The 14889-nt window shown below is 37.9% G+C and overlaps 4 protein-coding genes and 1 pseudogene across 4 annotated transcripts; 1 reads left to right on the top strand and 4 right to left on the bottom strand.

Annotated features, from left to right (window-relative positions):
• Positions 1868–3597, top strand: LOC104779874 (putative pentatricopeptide repeat-containing protein At3g15200). Its single transcript, XM_010504297.2, has one exon. It carries the CDS (start codon positions 2007–2009, stop codon positions 3585–3587), a length of 1581 nt encoding a protein of 526 aa, XP_010502599.1. The 5' UTR covers positions 1868–2006; the 3' UTR covers positions 3588–3597.
• On the bottom strand, positions 3527–4906 carry LOC104779883 (30S ribosomal protein S20, chloroplastic). The gene is made up of 3 exons (XM_010504308.2): positions 4641–4906; positions 4329–4489; positions 3527–3930 (listed from the first exon to the last, which is right to left on the bottom strand). The coding sequence occupies exons 1-3, from the start codon at positions 4828–4830 to the stop codon at positions 3670–3672; spliced, it is 612 nt and encodes a 203-aa protein (XP_010502610.1). The 5' UTR covers positions 4831–4906; the 3' UTR covers positions 3527–3669.
• On the bottom strand, positions 5100–9247 carry LOC104779866. The gene is made up of 17 exons (XM_010504286.2): positions 9113–9247; positions 8948–9011; positions 8695–8803; positions 8513–8575; positions 8308–8411; positions 8007–8073; positions 7844–7915; positions 7596–7757; positions 7416–7489; positions 7206–7303; positions 6742–6849; positions 6474–6571; positions 6151–6288; positions 6016–6063; positions 5681–5795; positions 5460–5557; positions 5100–5345 (listed from the first exon to the last, which is right to left on the bottom strand). Exons 1-17 carry the CDS (start codon positions 9165–9167, stop codon positions 5259–5261), a joined length of 1560 nt encoding a protein of 519 aa, XP_010502588.1. The 5' UTR covers positions 9168–9247; the 3' UTR covers positions 5100–5258.
• LOC104779857 (protein CUP-SHAPED COTYLEDON 1) lies at positions 9614–11358 on the bottom strand. The gene is made up of 3 exons (XM_010504274.2): positions 10969–11358; positions 10303–10586; positions 9614–10216 (listed from the first exon to the last, which is right to left on the bottom strand). Exons 1-3 carry the CDS (start codon positions 11165–11167, stop codon positions 9776–9778), a joined length of 924 nt encoding a protein of 307 aa, XP_010502576.1. The 5' UTR covers positions 11168–11358; the 3' UTR covers positions 9614–9775.
• Positions 12710–14889, bottom strand: part of LOC104779852 — a 5819-nt pseudogene continuing 3639 nt past the window's right edge.

The raw sequence follows: 14889 nt of genomic DNA, 5'->3' as shown, positions 1-14889 counted from the left end.
TTTTTTTTTTTTTTTTTTTTTTTTTTTTTTTTTTTTTTTTTTTTTAACCAAGGTTCCCAATTAAGAATGTAATCCCATATCATAATTTAATGTCTATGGTTAAACAAAATTTCTGAATTAAGAACTCTTTCTTTTTTTTTTTATCCCTTGGTTCCGTTTGCTCACGTGATTTAGGATCGAATTAAAAGCTGGCTCTCCTCTTAAAAGATAGGCAGTGAGTACAACTAACTTGAATTTTGCACGCTTTGTTATGAGATTGTTTCAAATCAGAGAGCTTATTTATCTATCAGCCGCACAACATGTACAACAAACCTTGTTGCCATATATATGTACAAAGTATAAAGTATTAAACTTATGATTGACTGGACTCATTATGTTTTCCCTTAATAGTTAATTTGTTTGACTCCAAGTTAATGCTATTGAGATTAAAGAAAAAAAAACTGAATAAATCTGTGAGTCATTTCATTTACTCAGTAATTATGTTTTATATAATATCTCAAATTTTCTTTTCGAAATGAGTAAAGTGAATTAAAAATGTATGCATAATACTCTAGTTTTCTCAAAATTTTGTTTGAAATTTAAATTACCATTTATATGCGCATGAAAATACCTGTAAAAAATAGATAGATACTCGGATATTGAGCTAATCAGGGAGTTAATAAATAAAGAGAGGAGAGTGGTAAATTAAAAAAAACTACTACTAGGAAATAAATTGAGCAGCGGCGCCTGAAAAGCAGAGAGAAAGAAACCAAAAACAATAAATAATATTGGATGACGCAAAATTGTAAAAAAAATACGTGGCGACATCAGGAGGACGCGCGGCTAAGTAAACGCGTTTCAATGCAGGAGAGTGAATCTCACCGCTAAACACGTGCCGACGGCGATCGCGTGAAAGAAAGAGAGCGTTAATGCGTGACTTGTTCGACTCTAAGCTCCATTTCAACTTTGAGTTTGACTGCTTTATTTTTCATTTTCTTTTTCGTCAATAAAAATTAAAAAATTGGAAAGCTACATAGCCGCCCCTTCGCCCAAAAACAACAAACATGAGCCCACAACGCACTCGAGTATTTAATACCAAAAAGAAATAAAAAAAATTTAAAGTGTTTTGTTATCTTTGGTTTTGTATAAAAGATGTATAGTGCCACGTGGTCAACGCGACGCGTGGAGAATGATTATGGAGAGAGAGGGAGACAAAGAGAGAGAATGGTGCCCGCGTCGGCTAATCGTGAGAGAGATTCTAACGGCGGTGGGCCCGCCGTTTGTTTTGTTTCCTAAAAGACGGACGGTAATTTTACTTTACATTGACGACGGCACATGAAGACGTCTTCGTTATAAAATGCTTTGATTAATTTTATTCTGGCTACTTAGTAGTATTTTTTTTATATAGAAAAATTAAAATATATGTCTTCACGACAGCTACATATGTCTTCACGCCATGGATAATGGATTGGGTTTTTCTCGGGCCACAGAATCTGCTCGAATATCAGAATTTTAATAAAATACCATTATTTTACTATATTATCTTCCTTTTTTTTTTTGTTAATTATTATTGCTATCTTTACGTTTCACAAGGTGTAACAACAGTTAATTGATTATCAAGATACTGTTTTAGTATTTCTTAAACATGATTATTGAACTACGTAGCAGCTTCCCTTACATATGTCGTCGGTTTCTACGTCAAATTTTTATAGGTCGTTTAAATCTCAAAAATTAAAATTTTAGTTTGGTCGGCAATTTACTTTTTTAATACTATTGTATACAGTAATAGAACTTTGTAAAATTGTAAGTTGTAATATTTAGTCATTCATTCACTAGATTTTAATTTCACAAAAAAAGAAACTCACCAGATATTTCTTTTTATTTTTTATTTTTGTTAAAGTTTATTTTTACAATGTTAATTGCAATAATTAATTACCCAAAAAAAATAATTGCAATAAATTTGGTATATATGTTACATATTGGTTACGTACTGCTTCCAAAGATCGTACCTTGGAGAGATTGTGAAGATGGGTGGGAACAAAAACAAAATTGAAATCTTACTTCAGCTACAAAATGCTCTATGGAGACGCCAGATCACTTCGTCATCATCATCCTTGGTCGTTCTTCGCCGTGTTTTACCTCCAGAGAAGCTTAATCATAAGAACAACACCACTCTCTCTGGGTTTCCTCGCTTCCTGGGTATTAGTCAAGCTACTCACTTTCTTCATTCTCTTGCAACTCACGACAATGTCAAGCAATCTGCTGTCGATGATGTTCATAACATCATAAAGAATCACCGTGGAAGTTCATCTGAAGAGATTGAGCGGATTCTTGGTAAGTGCGGGATTGAGTTAACCGAAGAGCTGGTTCTAGAAGTGGTTACTCGGAATCGATCTGATTGGAGACCGGCTTACGTACTTTTCCAATTGATCGTGAAACAATCTGTTTATCTATCTAGCTCCTTAGTGTATAACGAGATTCTCGATGTTCTTGGGAAAATGAAGCGATTCGAAGAGTTCCACCAAGTGTTCGACGAAATGTCTAAGAGGGATGGGTTTATTAACGAGAAGACATACGAGGTTTTGCTAAACCGGTACGCTGCTGCTCACAAAGTAGATGAAGCAGTAGGAGTGTTTGAGAGGAGGAGAGAGTTTGGGATAGAGGATGATCTGGTTGCATTTCATGGGCTATTGATGTGGTTGTGTAGGTATAAACATGTCGAATTTGCGGAGACCTTGTTGTGCACTCGCAGAAGAGAGTTTGGTTGCGATATAAAAGCCATGAATATTATTCTCAATGGGTGGTGTGTTTTGGGAAATGTTCATGAAGCTAAGAGGATTTGGAAAGATATCATTGCTTCTAAATGTAAGCCAGATGTTGTAAGCTATGGGACCATGATTAATGCGTTGACGAAGAAGGGGAAATTGGGAAAGGCTATGGAACTATACAGAGCTCTGTGGGAAACCGGAAGAAACCCGGATGTTAAAATCTGCAATAATGTCATTGATGCTTTGTGTTTCAAGAAGAGAATCCCTGAGGCTCTTCAAGTGTTCAACGAGATGGGTGAGAAGGGTTGCTGTCCTAATGTTGTCACCTATAACTCGCTTTTGAAGCATCTCTGCAAGATAAGGAGAACAGTTAAAGTTTGGGAGCTTGTGGAAGAGATGGAACATAAAGGTGGGAGTTGTTCCCCTAACGATGTGACGTTCGGTTACTTGCTTAAGTATTCGCAGAAGCCTAAGGATGTGGAGGACGTTTTGGAGAGGATGAGAAAGAACAGGTGCGAAATGACAAGCGACTTGTACAACTTGATGTTTAGGTTATATGTTCAGTGGGACAATGAAGAGAAAGTGAGAGAGATATGGGGGAAGATGGAGAGAAGTGGATTAGGACCAGATCAGAGAACATATACTATTAGAATTCATGGTCTGCATACAAAGGGAAAAATTGGACAAGCATTAAGTTACTTTCAAGAGATGATGTCAAGAGGAATGGTGCCAGAGCCAAGAACTGAGATGTTACTGAACCAGAACAAGACCAAGCCACGAGTAGAAGACAAAATGCTTAGATCGAACTTAACAAAAGAAGATGAGTCTGAAAGCGACTAAATGTACATTATAAAAACAGATTTTGATTTTGAAAAGATCTAGTAAACAAAAACAAATTTGCATAATCCAGCTCCATGTTCTTTTATGCAGCTGTTGTCACAGCTTCTGATGCTACTGCTGCTGCTGCGCCGTCTGGGACATACCAACCGTGGTGAATCTCAACAGCTTTTTTCCTCCTTGCCAGCCGAGACTTCCTACGGGCACCAGTGTTCTTGTGTAGCGCTTTAACCTTCACTGCTTTGTCAATTGCAGAATAAGCCTCTCCGATAAGTTTTTCCACGGATACTATCTCATCAGGTTGGGCCTCTGTTTTCTTCTTGAGTCCCTCAAGTGCTTCCAAGACCTGTTAGAATATATATATAACTCAAATGGATTTTACTCTCATCTTGCATGTATGTAAAAAAAGTTAATCACAAACATTTATAATTCTTGTAGCTGTCGGGGATAACGAGATGTTGTAAACTATCAAGACTATTTAACATCTCCCAAGTTCTAACAACAACATGGTACAGCTTCCATTTCTACAAAACGGTTGCAAACAATGAGGACTAATCCACCTACTTGGATTCCAATGTTCAGCGTTGTTTAGTGGTTGTTACAAGAATTCCAAAGGAGAAACATTACCTAATATCGATTCCACGCAACTTATCACTAAGACTTTAGAGAAACAGCACCTACAAGCTTATCAACAAACTTGTATACAGCATCCACAGAAACAGTATATGAGGTTTACAAGATTACCTTCTTCATCCGTGTTCGAGCTTCAGATTTCTTAGATTTGTTGTAAAGGCGCCTCTTCTCAGCTTGGCGAGCTCTCTTAGCAGCTGAATCAGCTTTCTTCGTCGGAGCAGTAGCCTCACACACAATCAATTGCCTCGTTGGCTTCTGAACCCACAAATTACCTATCGAGACATGTATAATTCAATCCCAAAAACCCCAAAATTTCGAAAACACAAAGAGCACGAGTGAATTCAAAAATGCAGATAACACATTTCAATATAATATTCCATGAACAGGACGAAATTCACGATTCTGAAAGTAGGGTTATTATACCGGAGGAGAAGGAGACACATTGAGAAACGCTCTGAGAGAAGCTAAGCGAAGAGCATACAGTAGCCGAGGAAGCACGACGAGTGGAGACGGAAGAAGATGATGACGAACAAGAGATTCCCTTAAGCGAAAGGACTTTGAATTGAGATTCGAGAGTCGCACAGGAAGAAAGACACTGCACTATCGTCGCCATCGATATCCACACGGCTTCTCTCCTCTTCTCTTCTCTTCACTGCTCTCTTCTGTCAGTAAGAAGAATAATGGCCATTTCGAACCAGTGTTATCCATAAAGGAAGAGATGACGTCTGGAACTGTAATTACCATATTACCCTTATTTGATTTACTTAACAACGATTTAACCCTTTCCGTGTTTTATTCTCAGGCTATGTCTGGCAAACTATGAGAAACGAACAAACTCGTATCTTTTTTTTTTTTTTTTTTTTTTTTTTNTGAGGCTTTGACTAACCAACGTTCAACACTACGGAAATATAGAGAACACAAATCTCGTTTGGAAACTTTGTACTGTTTCCAAGGAACTAAAAGTTTACTTATCCGAACAGTAGAGAAGATTACAAAAAAAAAAACTTTGGTCAACGAAGAAGTTTTTCTCTAGTTATGTCTTCAAAATCCTTCGCCTGTCTTTACTTCTGGTCGTGCGTCTCTGTACTTCTTCGACAAATACGGTCCACTTCGAACAGCTTCTTGCAGCTGCAACAAATTTCAATCATGTCAACAGCAACCAAAAGTATATAATATAACATCATAGAAAGCTTTTCCGAAACTTCCATCTTAGTTGAAGATATCAGAGGAAAAAGATGGAACCTTTTCACCGGTTTTTAGACGACGAGGGTCATCAGCAAAGTTACTACACAAGAATGCTTCGTGAATTGATTTGCAGCAGTTATACCTTGCTTCCATTGCTGAGTAAGATAAAATGTGTCATTTAGACTCATAGAACAAAGGGGTTGAAGGGAGAAAAAAGCCAACACAATGGCTGGTGTAGCCATTGTGTGTGATGATGCCAGGAGTGTTACTTGGTTTACCTATTTTCTCAATTTCAGTGGTTGCATCCGTAACTATGTTTATTATCTCTTCTTTGGACAAGATTTCCACCAGGCACCATGGCCGAGCCACCAATGCTGTTAACGTTCTATAACCCTGCAAACGACATTGTAAACAACCTAGTTTTAGCTAAAAAAACATAGGTCCCTCTAGGCAATGTGAGATAAAATGAGCGACATGTTCCGAGTTTTGTAGAAGGACAAAAGAGAGGTTTTACTTTTGAATGAAATGTAGTGTGGCATTGTAAAATTTTCAACCAGAGAAATCAAGGGGGAGAATATATGAAAGATCAAATGCTGAGGTTATAAAGCTTTACCGCAAGACGAATCTCTGAGCTTTGTTGAAGAACTGAAAGGAATAAACCCTGCAATTTGTGTGGCATGCTTCAATTAGTTCATGCTACGGATCAAACATACTGAGGAAGAATGAGCAAAAGAGGAAATGAACTTACGGAAGGGGTTAGTTTTGTGCTCTCTGCTGCAACATCGTATATTAGACATCGAAGGCTTTCTTCAGCTTTTCCATCAACTATTCTGTTGCTCTTAGGTCGTGTTTCACCTGCGATGTTTGCCAGTGCGTGCAGTGCAGCCTGCACATGCCATTTACGAAATAGTCATATAGTTTCATGAATGTCTCTGCTAATTAAACAAAATATCAACCCTCAATATTTAGAATCAGAAATCCTAAAACTGCAAAAGTTGGATATTAAAAACTGTCTTCCTACGAGCATATAATCGGCAGGATTTCAATTGATGATAGCAATAACTCACTAACCAACTGTTTTCCGTGTGCATTACGATCAAACGCAGTAGCTACAACATGGCTTGCAGCTGGAGGTGAAGTTGAAAGGACAAGATTCGCCCCCTTCGTTGCTAAACATTATTATACAAAATATACATGTAAGTCACAAGATCATTGCATGGGAAACAAATATCTTGTCAGTTGCTCTTTATAACCCACAACTGCAAATGTATGACCTAGCTAGCTATCTTTTTTAGGAGACTGCAACAAACGGAGTTTCACAGAACAGTGAGCCACTTACTTGATCCAATCTGACCAAGTGCATCAATCGCAACTTCCTGTGCATCAGTATCATTTATCTCCACTGACTCCAGACTCCCAACAATAGCTGAAATTAACGCCTTCACACCTGGATTCAGGACAAGGGTCAAAGTGGATTTTTGCCAGCTACAGTACAGCCGCAAAACATAAGTCTATTCCTAAAGCTATCTTCTCTTTCATAGATTACATTCAGAGACAAAGCAATTCGTAGTTAACTTGTCAACTTCTTCACTTGTATCATAGGCACAGTAAACAGAGGCTCTTATTATATGATGATAGGAGAATAAAGACCTAGATTATTTGAGACAGGGAACAACCGCATAACTCTTGCAGTCCTAACATAACATAATCCCTAAAACTCCTTGTTGTCTTAGCATATAGAAGGAAACACATAACATTCACATTTTTCTAACCAATAGAGGCAGATAATAATGAAAATCTTACTAGCTTCCTCCACGACATTGTAGATATTTTCCTTCGAGAGGAGCCTGCCACTTATCATCATTGCTCTTAACTTTTCATATGGTCCCGTCGATGTACCACTATACAAAATATAAGACCCAGAGAAAAATTGAAGGGTGAGCTGAGGCAAGCTTAATAGATATCCATACTCTTTTTGCTGCAAACTTGGGTAAGGTTTAACAGTGTTTGTACCTGATGATAGAGCACAAAAGCTGAATAAGTGAAGTTTGTGGCACGAACTCTGAACTGTGCTCCACTTCCACTAACTTCAGCGTTCATGCACAAATATTTAAACATAATTCTATCTTTTCCTTTCAAAAATGGGCAACACAGGAAATAGACCAATAGTAATCTCAGATATCAGAGGCCAACCTCATAGTAGAGTTCCAGAACATTTAAGATCACAAGAGTGTCTTTTGTACCCTTCATTTCTGCCTCGAGTAAATCAAGAAGCCCCGAATTCTTAATTTCTGAAGCTACAACTCGAGATATCGAGAAAAGCTTCACTACCAAAGACAAAACCCGGACTCGTGCCTGAAAAGTAGTTGGATAACTGTAAGCGAAAACAAGAATGGAACAGCATGATAAAATTCTTTTATAAAGCGCTGAATTTGAATTACCAGTGACGAACACCTTGCAGCAAGGTTGCGAAGATGTGTAGCATCGTTGGTGTCAGAAGGGAAGATTACGGACTGTGGAAAAAGAGTTTTATGCATCAGGAATAGTTGGTGCAAAAGAACTAGCCACTGAGCCAGAATAACCGGTTAAACATTAAACACAGACCATTGCATCGGGAAAACGTGCAAGGCTCTTAATTGTCTCACTTGCAGCATGTGCCACTTCATCATCGCTACAGAAACAAACAAAAAAATGTCAATGGTGAATTTTGAGGCAAAGAGCTATTTAGAGACACTAAAGCCATATTTGAATCCCTCAAGACCCATCCAAAGGCTTTCTCGACGGTATTCATTACGCTTCAACTAGTTGTTTCTGTTGGTCTTTAGATTGTTAGACTAGAGTAATCCCATACGAAAGAAGACAACTGTAAGAATATAATCTAGAACAATAAAACATGGCATCTTGCCTGTTAATGATATAATCAAGCTGAAGAGGGTATATGCCATTGCTAACAACTAGCTGAACAGGGGAAACATCGTTTGTATCGTAATTCTCCAAGAGGCAAAGGACCTTAAGAAAAACCGAAACAAGACTTCAACATTAGCAAACGCTACAAACGAGAAAACCCACTGAGAAGGCATAAACCAATGCTTATATATATAGACACTTACAGTTTTGCAAGCCAGAGATTTCACTACTGCAGAATTCGCCTTGAGACCAGCTTGCAGAACGGGCTTAAACCAAACACCAAACAATTAAATCAGACTACAACAAATATAGCAATTGGTCAAACCTATTTTCATCCCGTTAATTTAGAAGCACAAATCTACAAATAGAAATCAGTGAGTCTTACCATATATTGAGGAATGAGGGAGGCGCCATACTTAGTCTTAAACAGCCTCTCCAAGCAAGTCACAAGCGTGTTCTCAAAACCTGGGATGTCCGGATCGGTTTGTAAAGCCCTGCACGCGAGTATTACGAATTCCCAGTTAACAACTAAATAGCTACCAGAACTCATAAGAAACTACTTAAACCCTGAGCAAACCACAAAAAAAGATTCAAACAGAAATCGCAAAAGTTAAGCAAAGTTGGAAGAAGAGAATCACTTGAAAATAACCGGAAGAGGGAAGCGATCGAGGAACTCCTTAACCGAGGCTTCGTTTAGAACGCCTGAGATCAAAACAGTAATCGTATTTCAATCACGACGGAATTAGAACAATCGCACAAATACGTATTAAAGGAAGTGGTACAAGAACAATCGCGTTAGTTACCGGGATAGTTTGCGAACTCGAAAGCAGCATCGAACAACTGGTTAACGTCTTCCATGGCGATTTCTTTTTCTTTTCAGCAAAATTTGTTTCGTTGCGAACAAGAATGAGAGAGACGAAAAGGACCCTCTTTGATGACGACTCAAGTCCTCCTATGCTTCATCAAACGCGTGGCAATTGGGAAACTCTTTAATTATGGCCTGGCCCATTTATCTGATAAGGCCCATAGGGGTGAGCAAGAGTTATCTTCATTGGTAATCTTACTAAGTTTTAAAAACAAATCATGATTGGTGACATTTTTAAGTTACACAGTATGAACATAACCCGATCTTAATTCATGTTACCTATCATAGCCTAATTAATATATGTTAATTTTCACTATATAAAAATTAGAATGCAATCTCCTAAAAACTACATTTAAAGCCTTTATCCAATAAGATAAACGATTAATTTGACCATTTTAGGACGCTTTCGAACTAGAAAATATGTTGCAAGAAATATGAAATCCGCATAGATTGATAGATGTCATCATGTTTAGAAACATTACACCAGTGGATACGAATTGAGACTAATGCAAAGCCACTAATTAAGCAATCTAAAGTCTTTTCGGTAGATTTAAAATATTAAAAGATAGTAGAGATAGTTTTGTAGCCGCATGAACGATCATCAGAGAGCAAACGGCCAGACGCTAGCGGAGCCTCCGCCGAACATTGCAAATGACGGAGGAGAAGGAAGCATCGTGGGTGGCAGAGAAGGCAGATTAGGGAAGAACGCTGCTGCAGCTGCTGCGTCGAAACTAATCTGCCCCGATGATCCCAAATCCAAGAACTGACCAAACGCCACGTCATCACCGACGTGACGTGGCGGCAGTGAAGGTGGTGGAGCTTGAAGGTATGTAGTAGGCGGAAAGCTTGCTTCGGCATGAGAAGCAGAGTTCTTGGAGAAACAGGACACGTGCTCCGTGACAAAGTTGTTGATGATCGGAGCAATGGCAGATCCGGCAGAGGAGAATTCACCGGCGACGGCGGAAGAAGACGAAGAGATCAAGTTCGTCTCTCTACCAACTACGCCGCTTTTGAGACAAACTTTACAGAGAACCCATTCGTCCTGTGTAAAACGAAACGACAAAGTAAACATTTTTGAGTAATATATTTGAGGAAAAATAATTTATTCAGAGAGATTTAACAATTGACCTTAGCTGAAGAAGAGATGTAATGGTAAGAGAATTTGCCGTCGAGGCGATACTCATGCATGACCCAACAACTCTTCTCTCCTTTAGGAGCTCTGCCTTTGTAAAAGACAAGAGTTTTCTTCATCCCGAGAAGTGATTTTGTCTTTGAGCTTTTGATCTCTCTATCTTTACCAGTGGCTTTCCAGTAACCAGCTTCTGTTGCTCTATTCGTTCTCAGTCCAGTTGGGTATTTTCGATCTCTTAGTGTGAAGAAGTACCACTCTTTCTCTCCCATTTTCGCTTTCTCTGCTCAAACGGTACAAGAGAAAGTTACAAACTTTGCATCGAGTTATAACATTGTCTTTAAAGTAAAGACTGTTTCAGAACCGAACAAGGACTAGTCACTAGTGTGCAGATATAATTAAGTTGAACAAGAGTTTGAGTTCTTTAAAACTGATCAAAGCTTAAATAGTTACAAAAAACAATGTCTTCGCTAATCTCTATATCATGCTACAACTAAACTAAGACATTTGATAACAGGCAAATAAGAACAGAGAAAAGTGTAAGACTTCGGACTTGATGAAACTAGGGTTTATGACGATTAAAGCAAAAGTCTAGAGATGGGATTTGATTATTAAATTTTGTAAAGTGCATCAGGTGAAACAGAAGGTGAGTTAAGTGGGTTTACCAGGAAGCTCCCAAGGCTCAGACTTGTTGAGATCGACTTGAGAAATGGCGGCACAAGAGAAATTGGAATCAAGAACCTTCTTGAGGAGATAGTAAGTGATGAGCTCTTCATCAGTCGGATGAAATCTAAACCCAGGTGGCATTAGGGTTTCATCTTCAAACTTTGATCTCTCCCAACCATTAAACACATCAATATCCATTGTCGGTACACACAAACACAAGAGAAAAGCTTTAAAGAAAAAACAAAACCCCCCAAGATATCCAAAATGTTGATAGATAAAAGGAGGAAGAGAAAAGAAAGAGAAGGGGAGATAAAAAAAAGGTCCTCTTTAAAAAATGATCTGTGTTTCTCCTGTTCTACAAGCAACTGATGTGATATTTGACAGTAGCTAGTGACAGACAGAGTTGATGTTGATGTGTACAATACACCACACAAAACGAATATATATGTGTGTGTATAGGATTACAATATTTTAAGCTAAAATGTGTTTTAGGATTTTGTATGATATTATTGGACATTTGTCTTTTGAGCATGCAATGCGTGCGTGACTGGAAAATTTCAGGCGATTCTACGTCACCCTAGAGTTACTAAGTAAGCAAAAAAAATCCAAAATTTATTTAAATTACAATTTAAAAAAGATTATTGGATACTACTTGGATCTTTTGTCTGTTTAGAAGTGCGAGCTTCACACCATGAGTAAGATTAAACTTTTTACAGAAATTCTATACGCGTTAAAGCATTATTACATCAAAAGTCAAAACTTTATTGGAAAAAACAAAAACAAAAAACAGAAATATGAAAAAAAAAAAATGAAAAACAGAGGTGCATGGATGCATCAAATCATAAAGAAGCAATCACATCCATCCATCAGCGTCTGAAGAGGGAAAAAATGAACGGACAGGATATAGACGCGTCATATCTGTAGTAAGGTAACGTCGCATTGAAAAATATTCCCATCTTTTCTTTTTGCATGCATCTTTCATATTTCTCCCCTCTCTCCTGCTATTTTTTTTACCCCTATGCTTCTCTCAAAATTAACTCTACTTATATAAATATAAATTTTACTTTTGTATAAAAAAGACTTTTGATATGATGTTTTTTTTTCTCACAATTTCGTAATATATTGTCCAACCCATTTTTTGTTTTATTAATTAGTTAAACTCAACACGTTATGTTTGAGTAGACGAAGTATATCTCATTCTTATGAGTTCCGTATTTTTTAATAGAGAAATATTGCATTTAGTTAAGAAGAAAATTCATAAAAACAATAAAGAGATCAATGTCAGCTGCTGATTTTGGAAGGATGAAAATTATTTTAAATTATAGTAAAGTCATAATGATGCTGAGAATCAATAATTGTTTTGTTTAAAAAGCATGAGAATACAGAGAAGGAGAGAGAGAGACTCGGGTACCAAGAGAGATTACTGTATTATTTAACACACAGGTGGTGACAGGAGTCGAGTGACGTATGTAGTGGTGGAGGAGAGAATCATCTCCGCCGACCTCCGCCCTGAACCCTACGGTGTCGTTTTTCGAGTCTACGGCAAAGCTCTGGACCCACCTCAGTGTTTTTTTTTTTTTGGCATTTTCTCCTTCGGAGTTTGTTAGAAAAGAGGATCAAATACGGCGATAGCAATTTCGTCATTATTGTGTCGGATTACTTTTCCTTTTTTGTTTTTGTATTGTAATTTAATTTAACCGGGAGTTAGACCACATTTAAACCGGATCGAACCGGGTCTGATTGAGATTTTGTGCCAATGATAACATTATTTAGTTAACTTAAAGGTTACAACCACATCTGCTGGATAGAAAAAAGATTGCAGATGGGTATTACACAAAATCATTTTCAGTGTTTCACTATTCACAACAAAACACAATTTAAGAAACTTTTTCTTCTTTGTTTGATCAGTTTTTGGGGATGACATCGGAGAGAGCAAAGTCATGGAACGGAGGACCTGCAAAAATTTGACACAACTTTAGATTTATTCTAATTCCAACCACATTATCTTGTTTGAATGAAGTTTTAATAGAGGGATGATAAGAGACTCCTAACCTCCTTGTTCACTGAGAATGTGAAATGGAATGTGTGCAACCATTTTTTGTCCGCCCTCGCTCCAGTTAACCGTGCCTGGAAACCGTTTTTCTGAGACCCGTGAAGGTCCTAACACAGACCAACAGATTCCTGGTTCGTTCATTAGTCCCAAGTAATCATGTGCTCTTCTCCAAACCCTTGCATCAGATATCCGAGACCGTACTACCTACACATATACATAATGATAAGTTAAAGCGACCATTGATAAGTCCATTAGTGGATTTGATATGTCTCCATGTTCATGTATATACCTTTCCCAAGGCGACACGGGCTCTTGGTAATAATTCCCGGTGATATGTTGCGAGCTTTGCGATAGCTGTCACTACAAAACACAAAAGTCTTGACTGTGTTGTTCTTCTGGAACCATTCCCAGACTCTTGCCTCAGACCTAGGCGGCTTTTTTTGTTTTGGTTGTTGGAAGCAAATTGCAGAAAACGGTGTCAATAACATTTCTGTTTTCTGTCTGAGAAAGTAGAGTGTATAACAAAAGTTAAAAATACCTTGATGAGAGATTCTCATATAGAAGCAATTCTAAACTTTCAAAGAGCTCGCGAGCAGCTTCCTTGTGTGATTCTCCCCCGCCACCATACTCTCCAATTGCCCAACACAGCTGTAAAGCTAACTCTCTCTACGGAAGAAAATGCTTAGAGGAGATTATCTTACAAAGGATCCGTCGAAATATTAGAAACTGACCTTTGCAACATCATCGTAAGCTTCTCCAAGCCGGTCAATTATAGGCTTCTGCGTTATGTAAGAAGTTCTTGAGAAAATATGCGGCAATCATAAAAGACTATGTAACGCATGGACGTAGGGTTTATTTTAAAAACAAAAATCTAAAAACATAGGAAGACATTACTTTCAACAGGGCAATGAAACTTGGAGACCTCTGAAATGCAGCAAGTACAAATTCCAGTAGCCTCCTACGGATCTGTATACGCAAATAATATCTCTGTAAGTTAAGGTCCAATATCGCAGCAAAACAGGTTTATACATTAAAAGGTCAAAAAAGCATAGCACTTCTGACAAATAGTAGAATATCAATGGACGCTTTACTCAGATTTAGTCATTTAGAGGAGAGAAATCAACAATCATTGCCAATTAGCATGTGTCAATAATTTTCTAAGGATAGTATTCAGAAATGGAAGTACGATATCAGTAACACTGAAGATGCGCGATACCTCATGAGAAAAATTCTTATCCGGAAACATTGTAGCGTTTCTTGTCATAAGAAGAGGGATTAATGCACAGATCAAAGCTGCAAAAGATAAAGCATTAAAAGAAAGAAAACAAGCATGAACGGTTAGTGGTCAAAGGCCTAACTAAGTTGGTAACTGACAAAATAAACCTAGGAAGGCTGTAAATTATCTTACAGTCATTTGCATCTCGCAATGTAACACTAAAGTAGACATCAAGAAGTCGGGGAGCAATCTTTAGTGTCTGCTTCATCCTTTCTGACCGAGGACCACTTGCAGCAGCCTGCAGAGCTGAACTCAATGCAGGAGTAGCGCGGTGTCAAATCTATTAGATAATTAAAACAACTACCAACTTTCATTTAGGCCCCTAAATTTTTGACTAAACAGAAAATATTTATATGGAACTGTTTCCGTTGGAATTTGGAATAAAGCAAAGCCCGAGGAAGAAAGCATACAGCTAGACCATCATTTTCGTCCTTTAGAAGCTCCAGAAACAGAGGATCAGCTACATCTATTGTATTGTTATCTTCAGATTCAGAGTCATCCCCTCCATCCCCGATGGTTGAACCAGTATATGCTTCATCCATAAGGGCAAGAAGCATCTGCATTCACAGGGATCCTTGTCATTCATTGACT

The sequence above is a fragment of the Camelina sativa genome, chromosome 1 (genome assembly GCF_000633955.1).
Source record: "Camelina sativa cultivar DH55 chromosome 1, Cs, whole genome shotgun sequence".
Taxonomy (NCBI): Eukaryota; Viridiplantae; Streptophyta; class Magnoliopsida; order Brassicales; family Brassicaceae; genus Camelina; species Camelina sativa.
This window is presented reverse-complemented; position numbering and strand designations above follow the sequence as displayed.